At 38.8% G+C, this 15800-nt stretch overlaps 1 protein-coding gene across 3 annotated transcripts in view; it reads right to left on the bottom strand.

The window, feature by feature from the left end:
- The window catches only part of PARD3B (par-3 family cell polarity regulator beta), a 436340-nt gene that overhangs the window by 43074 nt on the left and 377466 nt on the right, over window positions 1-15800 (bottom strand). For all 3 annotated transcript variants that reach the window (XM_064451805.1, XM_064451804.1, XM_064451806.1), the window contains exon 21: window positions 9110-9245. In XM_064451805.1, coding sequence (XP_064307875.1) covers window positions 9110-9245 — 136 coding nt within the window. The remainder of the gene's footprint in view (window positions 1-9109; window positions 9246-15800) is intronic.

Raw genomic sequence — 15800 nt, 5'->3', positions numbered from 1 at the left:
CTACAGCAGAATGCTGTCTACAGAAAAATACAGCTGACATCAAAGCGTGTTCCCCACCCCCTGTCTTGCTTCATGGAGAAGTTATGATAAACAGGTTATGTGTTCCCTAAGGTTACCATGGAAACTCATTCTTTTCAGGCCATCATTTGCAAAGGTAAAATTTGCATTAAAATGTGATGGAATTTGATTTTGTGCATGTGTGTGTGAAACTCAAGTGGGGTCATGCTACCACGCAATATAGCTATTATTTCAAACCCCGGAGCATACGCTTAAGAGAGAGATCTATTAATCCGTGTAAACACCTCAGTGACCAAATTACAGTTTAATTGCTAACTTGACAGGTATCTTCCTAGCAAATTAAGAGAAATACTTTGAAAATTAACTTCAAATGCAAATGTAAATGTTAATACTGATCCACTGGTGGGTATCACTAGATACTATTTTGCTAAATTCCCCTATAATCATTCCACAGGAATATTGAATTTAGATTGTCAGAATGACTTTGTTTTGGTGATAGCAGACCAGGGATGGAAGGCACAGGCATGTATTTCAAATTATAAATTTTCATCTTATCTTGAAGGCATTATTATAAAATTATGAAGTACAGAATATAATTTGATATAACCACGCTTACTACAATACAAGAAACTTTTGGATCTCCTCAGAATCCCAATTTGCTCACTTTGTTTTGAGTCATATAGTAACTTCAAAGTCATAATTTCACCCTAGGTATTCTGCTACTCTGACTCTTCTTGGACTATCTGATGGTGTAAAGCACACACCTGGTTCAGGCGTCCCCAGGGTCCATGTTCCTTGAGAGACACTGCCATTATTTGTTGCCACATGCAGCAATGGTCTTCCTAACACAGGAAGGAGTGCATTATTTGCAATAGTAATTTTGACAGTCATTCCTTCCAGCCTATCAAGAAAACAGATGAAAGGACTAAACCCAGAAGAATCTTACAATTGGTGACCAGACTGCATTTTAGAAGAGATACCTGTATTTGTCCTCTTGCTCAGTTGTACGCATTCACAACATACACGCTGAATTTGATATACCACATTATGAAATCTATCCTACTCTGGGACACTGGATTATTCACATATCATCTGCCTGGAAGAGCAGGCCCCCTTGGAGGCAGCAGGGCCAGGACTCATGTTTCTGCTTGGAAGGCAGACATCCCACTATCACCTGGATTACAGAAGACTCAATATCTCCTATCATACAGAACTCATGACATACAGTTCAGCTGGAATGGCTATACTTAATGTTGGATAGCATGACACTTAACACAGCAGCCAGGCCATTTCATGAGGAAAAAGCTGCAAAAACACAGACAGCAGTATTTGTCGTTCTTGCTTTCTTATTGTTAATAAATACAGTTGCACAGCAAGTGTCTCAAAAATACTAAAAAAAAAAAATCAAACTGAAATCAACCCTTCAGATTAGGTTGTACAGAGCCAGTATTTTATTAGACTTTCTTCTGCATTGGGAAATTCCTGCTTACAAATTCAGTTTACTAAACAAATCAAGAACATTAAAGAAGGTTTAAAAAACCAAATGCAAACAAAACTGAAATTGATTACTAACTTTTTCAGAACTTCTCAGAACTCAGCACAACTGACAGAAGGAATGTGTTCCAGTTGGATCCCCTATTGAGCAAGAAACAAGGTGCTAGTGCTCCTTTTTCCAAGTGTTCTTTAACAGTTGAGATTGAAAGTTAAAAAGAGCTGGCCTTGAGCAGAAAACCAAACTCATGTACAGCACCAGCTTTACAGGGTAAATGGAGTTCTCTTTTTCCATATTTTGTACTTTATTTTAATGCAGTCTTGATATTAGATTAGCATCTGCACTACAGAGCTTAGACTTGGAACTAATAAAGTTATCCGCCCAATCTCTCCATGTCTGAGTCAGTGCAGTGACTTACTTTTTCGTTTTAAATAATTATAACAATTTTGCCTGTTTGTTGAGAAGAATAGAGCTTTATATATTCATAGATAATTGCTTACACCCAGCACCCAGTGATAGATTCTAATTACTTTCACACCTTGGCTGTGAAGAAATCTTGAACTTTTCAGTGTTTTTTAACGGCAAGACAACAATGTAGCCAGAGCACCGACACCCTGACTGCTGAAACTGCGCCTAGGATGAAATTTAACAAGCAGTTCTGCTAATGCATTTTGCAGTGAGGAACTTCAGCAAAACTCAAGAAGACCCAAGGCCTCCACCTCAGATCTTGTGCTGCAGTAGTGAGAACTGCTGCATAGATATACAATAGAATAACTCAATCCAGAAATCAAAAGTAATCGAAAGTCCATTATTTCAGTTGGCTTCTGCCACATACTTAACTATAACAAATAAAAGATCTGTACTCTGTAACAGCCTCAATGACATAGTTGTATTGCTTGACCCAGCTTCTTTCAAGCTCGACCTTGTTCTGTATATGCCGGACAACCGTTGCTGTTTGCCTCACTGAGGTCATTCTGCTTTCCATTATGTTAAAAGGACAAATTTTGCAGTCCTTTGTCAAAGCTACTATCCATTTTAGTGGGATGTTATCCCTAGCAGGCAGAGCTGGACGGTGACCAGCACCTTTAGGAAGCAGAGTGCTCTCTGGGCCAACAGGAGCTAGGCAACTCTTTGGATAATTTTTTTAGTGAAGAGATTCCTTTTTAATCAGCGACGCACTGAACAAGAACATAACTCAGGGAGATTAAGCTGTGAGAATTCAAAAAGAAGTCAACCATGTCAGCATCTATTTGATAAATGCACCAGATACCTGGTAGTAAAGGCAAAAGCTTGCGCCTAAGAAGGGGTCAAGTTTGAGGCCTGATTTCAGGCCTGATCTAATAAATACTTAAGTGCATGCTTAGCTTCAGACATGAATTTCAATAGCATTACAGACATGTCTTGTGATTAAAAAATGAGCATAGTTGTAACTGGGGCCCCTTTCCAGAAGTTGAAGCAGGCCTCTTACTAATGGCCTGAGGAAGAGGAGGTCAATTTTAAAAGGAAACCTACCTTTTTTCCCCTCCTTGTAGTCAGACCCATGAGCAGCTGTATTTGATTCTATAGTATGTAGGGCACTGACTTGCTAGGGGTCGGGACCAAGCTGTCATGGAGAAGTACGTATCACTGAGGGTAAGGAAGGTGCAAAGTGCAAAGTGTTAGCTTTAGCAACCCACATGCAAAGGCTCTGTGTTAAAATCTCAATCCTCTTCTACCTTCTCCATGTGATGCTGGCCTAAGATCTGACAGAGTGTGTACACACACTCAGGCAAAGTGGCCACACAGTCACCTATCTATGGAGCGATCAACAAGTCGACAGAAAACTGTTAAAGTCTATACTGCAAAGACCCAGCCACTGTGCTGCTCAGAACTGCAGTGAAGCCAGATACAGCCTAGCTCTAAAAAGGCTATTTCTGTGCCCATTCAGCTGTGCCCCAGAGGAAAAAAGCTGCAGAGCTGTGGCCTCTATGTGCACAAATGCAGTAACTGTTCAGCATACTATAGCGCACGGATTACCTGTTCACCAACTCCCTTCATCAATTTGTTTCTTGCCTCCCTAAACATACAGGCAAATTAGAAAAAATATGTACAACAGAAAACCTCTAGGGCTCTTCATATCGTATCAACGTGATCTGTGGCAGCTGTCATGATCTCTGTGATGCCCCACTCAAGTTCTCTATTCAGGCAACATCAGAAGAACCTCTCCTAACTGCAAGGGACACGACCGCTGGCACGTGTTAATGTAGAACCTCTCAGTGCTGCAAGCCTGCAAAGATGGCCACAGCCTGGCAGCACCGCATGTTTTTGTCTGATTTTCTTCAACTACTTGTATGAAGAAGGAGAAATGCTTAGTGTTTGTCCTCCTCAGAATCACCCGCCCCGTGTTGAAATAAAACAAAAAGTATCTGTGTGATGAGGTACCTTGCGCAATAGATGGCATGATGTATTTCTGGAATCCACATAATAATGTAGGGTATAAACAGTACCAGTGGGCTTTGATAAGACGACATATGGCATCAAAACTATTTCCCTTGGTAAATAAGAGTGTGTACATACTGCTAGCATGAAGACACGAGCATTTCAGATTCCCCTCTGGTTCAGATAATCTACGCCAAATCAACCTTTGTGTAAGTAGGAATGACTCCAAACAAGTTACAACAGTCACTCTTTATTACTAGTATTAATGGAATTGAGTTTGGCTCTCCTTGCATGTGCCATTTGGAATAGTTTATTTTTCGCATGAGGTTTGGCAGGGATTTCTCCAAAATAATTTCCCCCCAAACCTACTCCCAAAAGCCAGCCTGTAAATTTCAAAACCTCTCTGCTTAGTTTGAACAACTCTTTAAAATACACCCAAATCTGAAACCTTCATTATACAGATAAATAGTGACCATAAAAAGTTTTTGATAGGTAAGTTAATCATACATCCTAATAAAATATTTTATGTACTTTCTTAATTAATATTTTCATAACATATATACAAATACTTCCAATTCATTGTTTTCAAAGCAGTTATACTCTTAAGTTTTTTTTTTTAATTCAATCTTTTCTACTAATAGTTTGTGGGCTCAGAAAGTCTGGAATTCACAGCCGTTTCTGCTATATGGTTTCACATAGTACATAAAATTGTCAGCTTCTCCCATTGCGCTAGAAGACAGGAATGTTATTCAAAAGTTGGAATTTTGGTTTCTAACCACGGTCCAACACAAACGTCTGTGTGTTTTGGGAACCTAACCTATTTGAATGCAACATCCTGAACCTGGAATTAATTGATCATGAAAAGTACAAACAGCTCCTTATTCATCCTGAAGCAAGCATAGAACCTTTTGACACATTATGGAAAAATAATGCAGTTCTTAATGCTCCTTTTTTTGTTCTGGTTGATTTTTAGGCTTGGATCCCTGCCAGGCACACAATAAAGTAATTAGCCTTTAACACGGACAGGTATGATTCTTCTTTCATACTCTCAGCTGGGAACTGACAAAACTCAGTATATTACAGATTTGTTTCAATTGAAATGTTCATAGATAGTATCCAGAAAGAGGTTTTCTTATATCTTTAGGTTATTTATCAGCTTGCAAATCTGATCTGCAAATAAAAAAACGGCTTTTAGAACCACTTTATATAAGGTATAGTACAGTGAAGCTCATGTGGTCACTAACAGATGAAGAACTATTTGCAATGTGGCCAGTGTTACACGCATTCCTTGACTGTACCTTAAAAAAAGATAAAGTTTCAAGGATTTACTGCCACCCTGAAGGAAAGAATTGATGTTTTGAGTAACTGGATTTGTACAAAGTCTGTAAGACAATCCAAGTAAATCCTCAAACAGATGATTAATTCCTCATTATTTAAATGCCCCTAAATACAAGTGCAGATGCTAACTTCACGGCTTTGTCTTGACAGCTCCTTCTCTGTTTCTCATGATCTGTTATTAGTTTGTGACACTAAAGCCTTGAAGAAGAGTGCCCCATGAAAAAGCCCTCCAACTCCTAGGGATACTGTCTGAGTTCTTGCAGCTTATTGCTTGCATAGTTCTCACAGGTTCTGACTGATACTGCTGTATAAGACAATACTACATAAACATATCATAGCTGTTTCTGTAGAGCCAGGTTAAGTTTGTACAGGATATGTTAATGAACACTTTTGATACCTGATGTCCCACTAAGACATGAGTATGCACATGACTAAACTCTGTCTTGTGCCGATACTTGCCAATACACCCTAGCTGTCAGAAAATTTTAAGGTAAGCTCATATTACACTGACAACAACAGGCATCCATTTTCCTAGACAATATTTATCATCAGCCTGTCCTTTGGTTAACTTGCTGAGGTTTACTTTAAGCCTTGTGATTCAACCTACAGAATTTGGCTTATCATTTATCCCAGTTATAAACCTGAAAAAGGGATGGTGGGGGTGGGGAGGAGTCCAAAGGATGCAAAACTCAACAATAAACTGAAGCACAAAAGAACTGGAAAATCATTTCAAAGGATCCGGCTCTATAGCACAGACAGTGCTATATACATGCGTCTGTTTATGGAGACACATTAAACTGAATTATTCAGTTACTTACAAAAAGAAAAAGAACAGACTGTGGGGAAGGGAGAGCAGAATGAAGGCGCAAGAGAGCAAAAAATTCATCCAGCAACAGACGAGAAGAACAGAGGAGAATTGGAAAATGGATGCAGGGAGGAGGAATGGATGATGAGAGAATAGCAAGCCTATTTAAAATGAATTTTTGACCTTATTTTTAAAACATTTATGGATCCCAATTGCCTGTCATGAGATCATTTTCCCTTACAATGCTAGCTTTTCAGCCTGCTCTGCACTTTAACTTGATTTATCCCACTTCAAAAAAAGTAGATTGTTAGAAATACCCCTTCTATTAGAAATTCTGTCCCATTACAGTGTCAGCTAAAGGCCACTTGTCAATGTCAGCTTTATCAGATAGAAATTTGCCTCATGAGTTCTCAGATACTTTTTTGGAGGACAAGACGCAGGGTCCATTTCTGAGGCCGTTGATTCGTGACGGGATAGTGTCTTCTCAAATTATCTTCTGTTATTTCCCAACTTATCTGCACATTTCATGAGATGGTGGGAAGTGATTACAGCAGCTGCTGTACATTAGAAAGACATCTTCTAGGAAAGCTGGCTTAGGTAAAACAGCTGACTGACAAAAGCATAGAAAGAACTAATCGAGTATTAAAAATACATAGGGAGACCCAGCATCTCCTTTCCAGCTGCAGCTTCCCTGGTGCCATAACCTCCTGTGGGAAGGAAGAAAACTTATACCAGAAGGTTTTCCTCCTCCTCAGCTGTCTGTCCTCAGCTTTAAAGAAAGACCCGATACCCTGAAGATTAGCATAAGTTTTTATTTATTTAGAATTATGCAATTAGTCACCAGCATGTCTCTTCACTGACGAATAAAGGTGGAAAAAAATCAGCTGTTGTTCAATCTGTGTTACCACAGTACTGCTGAGGGTCAGAAGCCCGAGGTGGGAAAGACTACATTGCTTATAAAGTATCTTGAGGACTCTCCTGGCAAGATGCTTTGAGACATTTGTCTTCTTTTTAATATTTTGATTCTATTTTTGTTTCCTCTTTTCTGTCTGAATGGATTGATGTAACATATGTATTTTATGGATAAAACTACATGTCAGAGTAGAAATTTCAGCCAGGAGTCGAAAGAGAGCCAGCTGGGGCCACAGTATTTTCCAGACTGAAAGACAGTGCCTATGAAAGCAAGGCTGAATGGATCAATGGATGGTATTGTTGCAGTGAAGAGACCAGAAGTCTTTGAAATTTTAAAACCACTTCAACAAGATGAACTGTTGCAGCAACAAACTTCAGAGTATTAAAGCAATCAAGGTAAACTCTGATTTTTGAGCAGACTGCCATGCTTCACAATAAAAACATCTGAAAATATTCTGCATTGGAAGGACAAAAAGAAACAATCCTGGTGCCACTATTATTAATCAGTTCAAGATTGAGATACTTAAGGCTCCCTTTCAGATGTTCTGATGAAGTAAAACTTGCCTCACAGGAAAAGCAAAGCTTTTGGAAATCAGTAATCTCTGGGCATTATACCTAATAGGAAAGGCTTAAAAAGGATTACCTAGAAGAAACCTTTGTGAATCTTAGGAAACTATACTGGACCATAAATCTCAGACTCCTCTGAGGATTAATAAGCTTTATCAGTTTCAGATAAGAAGTAGAAATCCTCAAGCTGCTGAAGACGTACCACTGGCCCAGTCTGGGGCCTTTGTCAGGACACTTAACTTGGCATACAATTTCAACAGTAAGACATATTTGATGCATATTCTCATTTTAGTTTACAAAAGCTATTCAGAAGAATGGCAGCTACATAGATTCCCAAATTTGGGTCACAAAATTTAAAGCAGTAGATTAAAGTTAACTGCTCTAAGGAAAGAGTTATTTTGCTGAAGGTGACACTTTTGGTAACAGAATAATATATACAACCACATTTTTTTGGTTAACGAACAAATATATATGATAATTTATGTAAAAACATCCCTTTTAACTCTATCTCTCTGTGACCGCAATAAAGTCTAGTCTTGCATAGGATTTTTTTTGGACTATAACCCCAATCATTGAAGATTTCACTTCAGCATTCACACTGATAGTTTGGAGGACATTAAAACCAACAATGTTAGTTCAAACTTCAGGTGTGTTTAGATTCTTAATATTTTAACATAATTCTGCCTCTTTTTAAACTAAAATTTCAAATCTAGCATAAATTGCATCTTATCAAAGTTACATTTTTGAATGCTGGTTGATTATAATTACTTCTAGAGAGACAGAGTCCAACTCTGAAACCTGTTCAGGTGGAGCTCTTGAGTGCTGCAGTTGTAATCCCATAGACTATAGCTGTTGCATTTATTTAACACATTCAAAAACCCAGCACTCTTGATTTAGTCTCTGGTTCTACCATAGGTTACTCTTCAGTAGTGGGGTAGAAAATACATCTCTGTATTGCGTGACTCCTAGATGTAAAATAGGGAATACAGCATGTTGATAACAGTTCTATAGTGTTAGTAGAATATTTTAAGATCCTTTGATGGGAGAGGAGAAAATTATTCCATTTTTCACTTTATAAAAGTTACTCAGGATGTATTGTGGCCAGATTGCTACTGTCCAGTGTGCAGAAGGAAAGGCAGGAGCAGACAAGCCTCTATTTCCTCCGTGTTGCTTTGCAGCTGAGCACAGTGAGTCTCCTCTTCTAACACTCTTGTTAACCCAGGGAATCACTGGATGAACTGCCAGAGTACCATAAATCCTGCTGAAAAGCATTGATGCTACCACATGTGACAAAGTTTAGCAGTGACTTTGTATCTTGGGCCTAATGAGAGGAAACCTGGGCCTAAATCAAACACAGCGAACAGACAAGTGATTTTTAGCCAAGTTTTCATGTTATTAATGTTTTCTTTGGTGGGCTGGCATTAAGCATTTCTCCATTTCTACAAATCCCCCAAATTCATGTTAAGCTGACACAGGATTTCTGGAAAACACAAACAAATCAGCACCTTCTGCTAACCCTGAATGCTGCAAAAGCACTTTGCACCATATTGTGGACCTACCCAGCGCTGCTCATAATCAGATGGCTGCATTCTTCCTTCATCATCCTCATAGAAAGGTAAGCCTTCTCGCCTGGCCTGATGGTACTCCTTCCGTAACTTCTGGATACGATCAGCATTCCCACCACCTGCGCAGACACTGAAAAAAATGAAAAATGCTAAATAAAACTCATATGTACACACAAATGTAACACTTACCAGGCTCCCATGTGAGCATACACAGAGGATTGCCACACCTGAGACAAATGGATTACGAACATTTGATTCTCCTGACTTGCATAGTGCCTACTGGCTCATATCACCCTTATTTTTGCTTTCTCGTATTAATGAAGCTGCTAATTGTGAACTTGATCCCTGTTTTTCAAAAAGGCGGTCCCTGTCCAAAGAACTTAACAATTCCAGTACAAGACAAGAGACAACAGATGGATGCAGACAGATGGGGGAGCACAAGGAAACTTTTAACATTCCTATGAGCAGCTATAAATGGCTATCATATTTTAATAATAATGATGATGATGATGATAAGCTGCCAGAAAAATGTTTCCTTTTGCTCCCACGCTAAATGTGGAATTTCCCTAAAATTACATTTGTTCAAGGTAAAGAATAGGCCATATTCACAGAGAAGCACAGAAAGTAGTTTTATCTCATAAAAAAACAACCTCCCTCCCAATTATACAAAGAACTGAAACATCAGCCATGAAAATAGAGGGGAGGCAAGAGAGATGGGAAAGCACACTATTAAAGCTTGACACCATTTATTAAAAGTGGTAATTAAACAGTAATCCACTTAGTAATCCACAAAGACTCACTTGTATGCTGAACTGCATACACTGCAAATTGCTGTGGTAAAGCTAGTGAAGTTGCTTAGTTTGTCAAGTTAAACACATGCCTGTCTTTGTGGATTTTGACCCTGGTGAGCCTTCCAGAATCTTACAGCTGGACTTGTATAACTGTGGAAGATCAAGCTATATCTGGAAGGATTAAAGAAAAATATCTGAAAGCCACGTTGAAAATGAATAAATTAAAAGTTTCCCACAGCTATTTCCAGCCCTGCTCTAGTCAGTACTGTGGTGAATACTGACTGTATGCCTCAGTAGCATTTACTGGCATTCATAGGGAATTGTAATAGAATTTATTTGTGGCTGCTCCTAAACTCAGACCATTGTTATTGCAGCACATCGTCATATATTCCCTTAATCTGTAACCTTAACTCTGCTTCACCAACAATGGGATACACAGATAAAGATTTATTCACATGAGCATAGACTTTTTGGAGCATCATCTCACATTGCACTCCACTATGATTATGCCAGAATCTAGGGAAGCCTTTTGTAGGGTATAAAGATACAGGATATAGGATTCAGTCTGCACAGCAAACTGAATTTGGAAAGCACATACAAAAGATTGGACATAAGCCTATCAGTTCAATAACAAGTAGTTTCTACTATCTAATAGCAATCTAGATTGGAGGCAATCAATGAAGGGAAATTCCACGTAAGGTGCAAATACAACTGAATATGCAACCAGGATTGGAAATGTTTACTTGCAGCATCAGTATGTTTCCATGAAAAAGCAAACACTTAAATTACTTGCCTTCCCTGGATCCTAAGGTATCCAAGCCCCTCTATTCTACAAAGTCCCAGAGGTTTCAAGCTTCTCTGGCTGACTTACCGAACTCTTCCAGAGCATATGAAATTTTTCTCATGATCTGCCAAGACAGTGCAGAAAGCTTACACAAACCCTGTGGACTATTGAGAAAAAAAAAAGTACATTCCCTTTTCCCCTTGACTCATTCCACAGATAAATGCTTCTGTTCCTTGCATGAATTCTTGTCAAATAGTGGAGAACCATTTCCAGTTTGCAAAACACTGGAATTGAGGACTAGCTAATGGGGGCTATCACTTAGAACAGTGAAGCTTGGTCCACAGCTCATGAGCAATACAATACCTGTGAAATCCCCTGACTTTACTTGTGAGTACAGATAAAGCATTTAATTAGGGCTGCTAACATACAGATAAGGCCCAAAGTGTTGTCCCTGTTGCTTTGCCAACATCATTACCCAAAGCAGCACTAGCTAAGAGAGGGAAATGCTGAAATACAGGAAACGGGTCTAGTTTGATTTTGGCCAATCTGGCTCCCTGCAGCTCTCTGCAAACGGTATTAGCACCTGCCACCAGTGGCCTCATGGCCACGTACCCACTTTCTACCTCCAGGTATTTTGGCTGAAGAGGTAATCTGAAAATACATGTTTCCACACACACACCCCCCCTTTTAAAATGAAATCTGAGATTTTTATTGTAAGAGGGAGTAACAGCAGCCTGTGCTCCATTTATTGCAGTTCTCCTGCAGGTGAACTTCCTTCTGCTTAAACCCATCTACCCAGCAAGTGAAGGTGCTGCAGAGATCAAGCTGATTAGATATATTAAAAGACTGGGCCTGACAGCTTGTTCTTTGGCAAACCTCTGCCACACCGTATTAAAGTACAAACCCTAACAATGACAATGAGTAGGAACATTCGAATGAAAGATAGCAGCACATGGAATGTTATCCATCTGGATTAGTGTGAAAACACAAACATAATCTCTGTGGAAACAAACAGCTCCGTGAAGTCTGATTTCCTGTGCTTCTCTCCTGTGGGTTCTCTGGTGTCCGATAATGGGACTGAGTTCACACTGCAGCATTTCTCCCCAGCAAGGGCATTTGTCTGGGCCTCTCTAGCAGGCTGCCTATTTTCATGAAACTTAGTGAGCCAGTATATTTTGAACATTGAATCACTTGCCAAGTCTGGTCAAAAATGGCCAGCAGGTTAAGAATTTGTTAGAAAGGTGGGGGGAACAGGTTGGGAGAGGGCCGGTCAGACTGTCAGTTTCATTTTTTCAGGAAATGGTTGAAGTGCCACAACTCTTTTTTTCCCTTCCTCCACCGCTGTTTATAAGCACAAATGTAAAAGACATTGGCTTTTGAAAGAGCTGCATATCTAGCTTACCATGAAAGTTTTACCCGCTCCTGAGTAATGTGAGATGAATATGATGCCCTGTGCAATGCTCATGAAACAGTTCTGAATTTAAAGTTGGCTCCTGACAATTATGTGAATATATGAACCACATTCAAACTCACCAGATGAATTCAATCAGCACTGTGCAAATATCGCATACATAATCTATTAGTTTACCCCAAAGAAACTGAAGCATTGAATTCAAACAGAATGAAGTCATCAGTAATAAAAAAAGAGAAACTGATAAGGCAATATTAAAAAAAAACCCCACAATTTTCCAAGATTTGCAGAGAAGATCATACATTGACTGTAAACTATTCTCCCATCTGCCTATAAATACATAATTAAAAAATATTGGTTTGATCAGATAGCAGTTCTCAGACAGGGAAACAGCAGATGAATACCAGTTCAAATGTTTCCGATGCATGACTATTGATACGGAAAAGAAACCTGAACTTACAGAATAAACAGAAAAACAATGCTCCAATCAAAGTAAATTTATATTAAGGAAGCTTACTGCAGGTTTTCACCAAGTCTAGTAAGTACAGCAGACAGATTTCTTTTAATGTAGTGCTTGCTCCTTGAGGAGATATAAATATTACAGTCCTCATCAGATCTACAGTTTTGTGCAGAACTCACTTCCCTGACATGGCTCCCTGTGCTACACATTCTTCAGAGAACTGCGCAACCACACATTAGCCATTCCCCACCACTATCATGTGTTCCCAGGCTCTGACACTTAATCTACCCATGGACTTCTCTGTGGTTACGACAGGACTGTAAGAGAACCATCCATTCTGCATCTTGCAATTGATTTCAGAATGATTTCCTAAAATTGTGCTACATATAAGGAGGCTGATTTGCAAGCAGCTGATACGGGGATAGAACCTGAACCTTTTTGGGCAAGTTTTAAAGAAGGTCTAGGTGAGGGAATATCTGAGAAACTTTACAAAGAGTTTAGCAAAGATTCAGATGCTGATTTCAAACAACAGAAACAAAACCTGTCCAAAATCCCATGCCACAAACAATCTTAAGAGAAGTGCAACAGTTTGTTGAATAAGCTGCACACACTGCAAAGATTTTTTTTGGAAATAGAAAAAATAAATAATAAGTAATCTTATACAAACATTCAAAAGACGAAAAAGCACATTCCTGTTAGCCATTCCATAGTTTTGCTAGATAGAATCCTTAAAAACCAAACCTTTCTTCTGGCCTGGGAGAAAGAAAAAATAAAGTCTGCGCGACTGTTCTAACCCATGCTGCTGGGGCTGCACTACCAACTAGATAAACAACCGCCACAAATCACCATCTTGCAGCCTGTGCCTGAATCTGTCAGAGGCACTATACAGGTTCCACCTTGCCCACTGTGACTGTAAAGGGACCTCCTACAAAACAGCCACTCAAACGATACAGTTGGAACAGGAAACCCAAAACAAGAAGGAAACTGTAATTTAGCACAGACTTAGCTTCATGCTATCTCTAACGTTATATAAAATATGACTGCGAAATTTCATCCCATCATCTCTGAAGAGGTAGACGAACAAGCACCATAGCAATAACACCATATACCCAGTATGACAGACAAGTTATTTTTTTCAAAGAATCAAAACACCATCCTCAGTATTTAATACATATGGCTCAGGTTTTGCACAGTAAAATCTCCCCTCTGTTCTTTCTCTGAGTTGCTCATCTGGATTTCAATCATACAGGTTAAAAATGTCATTTTTTAAATTAGTGACTTCTTACTGCAGCTCTCTAGGTAATACAAAATTAAAACAAGTGTTGCATGTACAGAGTAAGATGAACCACTTAAAGCTGTAGATAAACATACATTTAAAGAGGCAATAAACATTTTGTTTCCAGTGGTTTTCCTAAACACATTAATATTGCACAGGGATTTTTTGCCAGCCTCTTCTTTCAAACGCTGATTTCACCCAGCGACTGTCAGCCTCTAAACAAACAACTGGTGCTTCCAAGTTAAAAAAGAAAAGAAAAACAAAGATTATTCTTTTAGTGAATTTTCCATCAACAAAAAAAATCCCAGACATGATGTGATTCATAGACTCAAGAGAATGGACAATCTTCCATTCACAATGTGCTATAAAACAAAACTAATTTTGAATGTAGTGGTCTGTGAAGATACACAGTATAAGGGAGTCCAACAGAGCATGTAAGAGTATCTTTCACTTAGGACAAAACTTTCATTTTGAACTTATAACAAATAAATATTTGAGTATGTTACTCATTAGACTCCAGCCTTTGTCCTTCTACTCTGAAGTATTACATTGCTTATGAAGATATTTCTGCAACCTCAGTAATAAGAGGGAATAAAAAGAATGCTGGGAAGTGATAAAAAGTAAATCAATGGTAAGAACAAAATTCTACAATATTTGAGCTTTCATCTTTGTCAACCACCAAGAGAAAGTAAGTTTAGGAAGAAATAAACATTTGTTGTTTTCATATGCACTTGAGTAAATGAATGATATTGCAATTAAGCACTTGTCAGAAATACCTTATTGACACCACTGATACTGCTTTGCAGGCTCAGGAATCTTCTTTGATGTCCAGCCAGAGCCTGCCCGGTTTTTGGCTATACGCAGCCCGCGGTGAGGACCCAACTTAAGAATGTCTTAAGAATGTCTATTTGTCTCCATAACATTTGCTTTCTCGCCTGGGCAGGAATATGCCCTATGCATACTCAACTACTGTCTTTATCAATGGAGAGGGGCCCCAGTAGGACACTTGTTTTGGAAACCTGTGCAAAATGACTGGGAGGAAGACTCTGAGCCCAGTTCCATTTAAAGAGGACTATCTTGAGAGGGTCTGTATAGATGGGCTGACATAAGAAGCATTAGATGGATATGTTTCTCTCTATCTCTATGTACATAAATACATATAAAGTCAGGAATCATAAATAAACTGCCAGAAAACAAACCACACTGAAAAAGCTATTAATACTTATCTGAGTTTATTTGAACTTGTATACTAAAGTCCCTGAGTCTTTATCTGCTTTACAGTATTTAAAAAAGTTGTAACTGTGCTTCAGTGGAACATAAGCTGTCACCTTTCAGTTCTTTAGGCTAACATAAAAGCAGTACAACCACTTCTGTCCAAAAGGTCAAAGACTTCTAGGGCAGCACATGACTACCATTTGTCTGGATGTAAATTGAGTCCTATTGACCCTGTAACATCACTACTGACCTCTTGACATTAGGAGCTTAGCGGAAAGAAAGAAGATGATATTCTTAGGTTCCTACAGACTCATTAGGAAGAAAGAAGGAAAGAACCTTGCATGATATGAATTAGCAGTGTCATTAACCTTTTCTTTCCCCAAATAGTTAATAATATGTTTACAGAAACCTCAGAAGAACAATTTGAAGATTGAGACCAACAGATTTGTATCACTTTCAGTTTTTCCAAACTGTTTATAAAATATCTCTCAGTGGCTTGACATAAAGCATCCTTTTATGTTTCCCTCCTTTCACATGATATACAACACCTTTTCCTGTTTGTCATGGCAGATGGTCTAGACATTCAGATGAACATCATCTTTTCAATCCAGGCCACTTCTCATCTCCATTACTCTCCTTTATAACTTATAGTGGACTAGAGCTGGCCAGAAATAATGGGAGGTATAGCTTAATTTATTGCTGTACAGAAACAAAATTGGCACACTGAGGTTTAACTTCACCGTAACAG

Source organism: Phalacrocorax carbo, chromosome 5, assembly GCF_963921805.1.
Source record: "Phalacrocorax carbo chromosome 5, bPhaCar2.1, whole genome shotgun sequence".
Classification (NCBI taxonomy): Eukaryota; Metazoa; Chordata; class Aves; order Suliformes; family Phalacrocoracidae; genus Phalacrocorax; species Phalacrocorax carbo.
Note: the sequence above shows the minus strand (reverse complement) of the source record. Positions and strands in the feature narration are given on the sequence as shown.